This window comes from Agelaius phoeniceus, chromosome 21 (genome assembly GCF_051311805.1).
Source record: "Agelaius phoeniceus isolate bAgePho1 chromosome 21, bAgePho1.hap1, whole genome shotgun sequence".
Taxonomy (NCBI): Eukaryota; Metazoa; Chordata; class Aves; order Passeriformes; family Icteridae; genus Agelaius; species Agelaius phoeniceus.
This window is the reverse complement of record NC_135285.1, coordinates 6,548,908-6,553,860: the sequence shown is the minus strand read 5'-3', so window position 1 is coordinate 6,553,860 and position 4,953 is coordinate 6,548,908. Positions and strand designations below refer to the sequence as shown.

The window sequence follows — 4,953 nt, the reverse complement described above, 5'->3', positions numbered from 1 at the left end:
GCACAGGGGCGGCGCCGCCCGGCCTCGTCGCGGGGCTGTGGCGTCATCGCGGCGCAGCAGCGGCGGGGACGCGGCCGTGTGGCGGCAGCCGCAGCGATGCCGGGCCAGAAATCCTTCCGGCGGCGCAGGGAGGACGAGGACGAGGAGGAGGAGGATGAGCAGCTCGCCGAGGAGGTCAGGTGGGTCGGGCGCCGGCGGGGAACTGGGCCGGGCCCAGCGGGAAGCGCAACCGCGCCCGGCCCTGCGGCGGTCGAGGGGCAGGACGGGACCCGTGCCTGCTTTGGCCCAGCAGTGCGGTGTCCGGGTGTCACCACATCGTGTCCCGTCATATCGGCACGTACGGCTGTGCTGGGGGCGGTGACGTCACGTCACAGTGCAATGTTGAACCGCGGTGTTGTGGCGTGACGTCAGAGCGTGCGTCACAGCCGTACGTGACCCCAGAAGTTGTGAATTCCTCTCAGTTTAGGGAGAAACTCTTCAGATTTCAATTCACCATCAACTTTCTTCAGAGTCACTCATGCCTGGATGTATTTTGGCTCGTCCTTCCCAAACTGGCTTCTTCTTCAAGCCTTTCAGTGTTTGGTGCTGCCTTTCTAAGGCATCAGAAAGGAACAAATCCAGCAAGTGTCTTTTTTTAAGTTTTTTTCTGACTGCATGGGATTGCTTAAATAAATAGAAAATACCTACTTAACTGGAAACCCAAAAAGTGGATGCTGATATGCAGAGGTTTAGGGCAAAATTGAATAGAAAATTCTGTGTTAACTGCAGAAAATAAAATTAATTAATTTAAACCAAAGCATCAGGTACGAAGTCAAATGTATTTTTTTCTTTAGGTTAAAACTTGAGGAAGCCAAAGAAGTTCAGAGCCTCAGAAAGCGGCCCAATGGGGTGAGGTAAGGGATGGCACTGCGGAGGGGAAACTGAGTTTTGTGCAGGGGTGTGATGTGACAGTCAGTTTCTCTCTTGTCATCTGCCTCCTTCCAGTACAAACCATTGTGTCAGACACTGCCAAAATTATGTTCCTGACAGAGGAGTTTCTATGTTAAAGCCTGAGGATGGAAAAGACAGGGAGACTTAGAGAGGGATAAAGCAATGCAGTATTGTGTTTCCCTCTGAATTTTATCTTTCTTTATCTGCCTGACCAGTGCTGTAGCTCTGCTGGTGGGAGAGAAGCTGCAAGAAGAAGCCACACTTGTGGTAAGTGCTGGACAGCTCCATCACCTCGGGGCTCAGGTGTGATAGTGTGAGAACACTGACTGTCAGTCCAGCCTGGGGCAGGACTGGTGTCACAGCTCAATCCCTAAATGTTTCCTGTGGTTTTATCCAGATTTTTGAAGACTAGCATTAAACTAGAGGGAAGCTTCAGGCGTTTTTGTTATTTCTTGTTTTACAGGATGACCCATTTAAGATAAAATCTGGGGGAATGGTGGACATGAAGAAGCTGAAAGAAAGAGGCAAGGACAGGTAAGTGCATGTGAGCTCTAAAAATCTCTCCCTGGATGAGTATTTAATGACAACTGTTAATTAATTAATCAATCAGAGGTTGTGTCACTTTGAAGAGTTTCATATAATGCAGTCTGGCCAGTTACTTTTGCTCTAACTTGTTAAATTACTTTTTAAAAACCCACGACACACCTCTCCCAAAAAAACCAAACAGCCAACAAAAAATCACCAAATCCTGTAAACATTGTGGTTTCCACTTAGAATTAATGAAGAGGAGGATCTGAACTTGGGAACTTCCTTCTCAGCAGAAACCAACAGGCGGGATGAAGACGCTGACATGTGAGTCGTGCTGTGTTGTGTCTCTGGTGCTGAATCAGGCTGGGTGGCCCCTCACCATTTATTTTTTTATGTTGTGGACTCTGAGTAGTCCCAGGACGTCTTCCCAGTTCTCACTGAAAGTTTCCCTTGCCCTTTCACTTCCTGCCTCCTGGACCTGAGAAGGTTTTTCCATGGGCAAAGCTAGGAGGTGCCAAATAGCCACTTTGGCACTAAATCCCAGTGGGAGCCTTCCCTGCTGGCTGGTAAAGACCTTGGAGGATCTGATTGTTTCTTGGACAATTAATTCTTGCTGCTTATATTAACTGAGTGCTTTTGGAGAGATAATTCTTTCCTCTATCCCAGCTGTCAGCACAGGGATGCAGCGGTGCTGGAGCAGAGTACAGGAACAGAATTAAATGCCCTGTCCCCTGTGTGCTGCTGTTTAGGATGAAGTACATTGAGACTGAACTGAAGAAGAGAAAGGGGATTGTGGAGAACGAGGAGCAGAAGGTGAAGCTGAAGAATGCTGAGGACTCCCTGTACGAGCTGCCAGAGAACATCCGTGTCTCCTCTGCCAAGAAGACTGAGGAGATGTTGTCCAACCAGATGCTGAGTGGCATTCCTGAGGTGGACCTGGGGATCGAGTATGTGTGTCACACACCTGTGGCTGCTGGCCAGGGCTGCAGGATGAGCAGCTGTTGCTATGCCTGGATTGCACATCCCCAGTTTGGGGTGGGGTGGGATTGAGCCTTGTTCTGGATTGGTCCTGCACAGCCCCAGGGCTCGGTGCAGCCCCATCCTGTGACTTCTGGGAAAAGGCTCTTCTGTGACCTGACCCCAGCAGCTTTCTGCAGGACCCTTTTGTGTCCTGCACTGAAGCGATGCACCAAGATAGGAGCTTCCATTTTGCCTTTGAAACAAAGTGTCTGTTTCTATGGCACTGCCCCCTCTCTGAAAAACTGCATCAGAGCCACAGCAGTGCTGTTACTGTCCTCCAATTCCATGCACGTAGCACTTCTGGGCCTGCTACCCTTTCTAGCTATGAATTTGTTGGGGTTTTTTTTTCTTCTAGTGCAAAAATAAAAAACATCATCTCAACTGAAGAGGCCAAGGCCAAGCTGCTGGCAGAGCAGCAGAACAAAAAGAAAGACAGTGAAACTTCCTTTGTTCCCACCAACATGGCTGTTAATTATGTCCAGCACAACAGATGTAAGTCTCGAGTGTCCCTCCTGACCCAGCTGGGACAGAGAAATTATGTATCCATGTATCAGCATGTCAGGATTGCTTTTCCTGAGATGCTCAGACCCTGTCTGGCCTGGTTTTTACTTCTGCCCATCAGTGAGGAGAGAGATGTATTTCTCATGGCTGGGCTTTCTGAACTCCCAGCTGACACTGTCTCATAAATTTCAAGATGTTTTCTTTAAGCTGTGCCTTATGTGCTGGAAATGATGGTGTGTGATGGAGAGACTCCAGTTTGCAGGCTGCCAGAGCAGACAGGTGGCCAAGGAAACACAGACCTTATTGGACAGTAGATGGGAATTAATTTCAGTGTGATGCTTTGATGCTGCAGACATCTAAAGGAAAGGCAGCCTTTTGCTGTGTCCTTCCATGCTTACAAGGGTGATGGGAATCAGGTTGGTGTGTTCTGATGGAAGTGAAGAGTGTTTGGGCCACTTGAAATAGTGCTGTTGAAATTTGCTCTGCCCCATCTCGCCTAGTTGACCATAGAAACCAAATCCAAGGAGGGTGGTGGTTCTCTGAGTTTCTATTCTTTCTGGTAAAGATGACTTATAACACAGGCCATAGAAATATATCCATGTGGATAAGAGTGCTCCAGATAATATTCCTTACCTGATGTTTTCTTTCTTGCAGTTTATCACGAGGAGCTGAATGCTCCAGTGCGAAGGAACAAGGAGGAGCCAAAGCCACGCCCGCTGAGGGTGGGGGACACGGAGAGGCCGGAGCCTGAGCGTAAGTTCCAGCCCTGAATGGTTGTAAGGAGACACTGAAACTCTTCAGGGGTCTTCAGAGAGCCTGAGCGTGAGTTCCAGCCCTGAATGGTTGTAAGGAGACACTTCTTCTAGATTGTTCTCTACAGAGAACAATCTGGCTCTGCTTTCCTGTTCTTCTCTGAGTGCCCTGAGGCAGTGGGAGTGAAGCAATCCAAGTCCAAGAGCTGCTGCACCTCTAGGGCACATCTGAACTCTGGATGGTGTCTGTAGAGACAGACATCCATCCTCCAGCTCAGGGGTGGAGTGGTGAAGGTCACAACTGAAGTGTTGCCAAAGCTACCTGACAGAGGTTTGGTGGAATAGCAAAGGGTGAAAGGCAATAACCTCACATCATAAGGGGCTGTCTAAGGGAGGTGCCAGAGTTCAGGAAATGTCTCCTGTGAAAGGACGGGGGTATGAAATTGTCTTCTCTTTCTTTTGAAGGGTCTCCTCCAAATCGCAAACGTCCCCTCAATGAAAAAGCCACGGACGATTATCACTATGAGAAGTTCAAGAAGATGAACAGGCGATACTGATGAATGTGGACTGAAGCCTCTGGAGCTGTTCCTATTTTCCACTGATAAAGGATTTTGTGTCAGTGACCTGCAATGGATGTTGGGAACAGTCACTACCTTCAGATGCTGATGTTACCTACGAAATTCTTCCTGTGAGATCTTGTAGTAAATCAGTTTGCAGGTGATTGTGAGCTCTTTGGTTGGTGTAACTTTGTATATAAATATGTTCTTATAAATGAAGTTTTTTAATGGAAAATGAGCTTTCGTGGTTGGTAATTTTTAGTGAGGAAACAAAGTGGCTTTTATAGATTTTTCTTTTCACCATCTTAATACTGAAACAAAGAAATCCTTTAAAAGCAGCAATGTTGCTTGCTTTGTAAATGTAAAGCTCTTGGGAACTTCTTGTCCATGTCTTCCGCAGAAGTGCAGTGTGGGTATTTGTATTTAAGATTTGTAACTTGAGAATAGTAAAAGTGGTTTTTAAGTTATTGTAGCATTTTTTCTTCTGGAATTCATGCTGATGGGTTTTTCCTGGTTTGTGGGTTCTGGTAGTGCTGATGTCCAGATTGTCCCATCGCTCAAAAGTGACAATTCCAGGGTGGGAAGGTACAAGCTCAGATTTCACTTTTTCTCAGAAAAGGGGAAGAATTTCCATGCCAGGCCAGGGGCGAGTTTGCCCCTGAGCT

General features: G+C 47.6%; 1 protein-coding gene across 2 annotated transcripts; it reads left to right on the top strand.

Annotated features, from left to right (window-relative positions):
- Positions 1-47: 47 nt before the first annotated feature.
- Positions 48-4,760, top strand: C21H9orf78 (chromosome 21 C9orf78 homolog). 2 transcript variants are annotated; one of them, XM_054646527.2, is made up of 9 exons: positions 48-179; positions 834-893; positions 1,146-1,197; positions 1,394-1,464; positions 1,705-1,782; positions 2,208-2,405; positions 2,834-2,970; positions 3,634-3,732; positions 4,197-4,760. In XM_054646527.2, exons 1-9 carry the CDS (start codon positions 97-99, stop codon positions 4,286-4,288), a joined length of 870 nt encoding a protein of 289 aa, XP_054502502.1. In that variant the 5' UTR covers positions 48-96; the 3' UTR covers positions 4,289-4,760. The 2 variants fall into 2 exon arrangements, with proteins under 2 accessions (XP_054502502.1, XP_077045408.1); XM_077189293.1 differs by having other exon boundaries at positions 49-174.
- Positions 4,761-4,953: the final 193 nt, after the last annotated feature.

Excerpts from the sequence above, each read along its gene's own strand:
- C21H9orf78 (XM_054646527.2), top strand. The coding sequence starts at position 97 with ATGCCGGGCCAGAAATCCTTCCGGCGGCGCAGGGAGGACGAGGACGAG. Across the intron at positions 180-833 it reads CAGCTCGCCGAGGAGGTCAG|GTTAAAACTTGAGGAAGCCA; the intron begins GTGGGTCGGGCG and ends TTTTTTCTTTAG. Across the intron at positions 2,971-3,633 it reads TTATGTCCAGCACAACAGAT|TTTATCACGAGGAGCTGAAT; the intron begins GTAAGTCTCGAG and ends TCTTTCTTGCAG.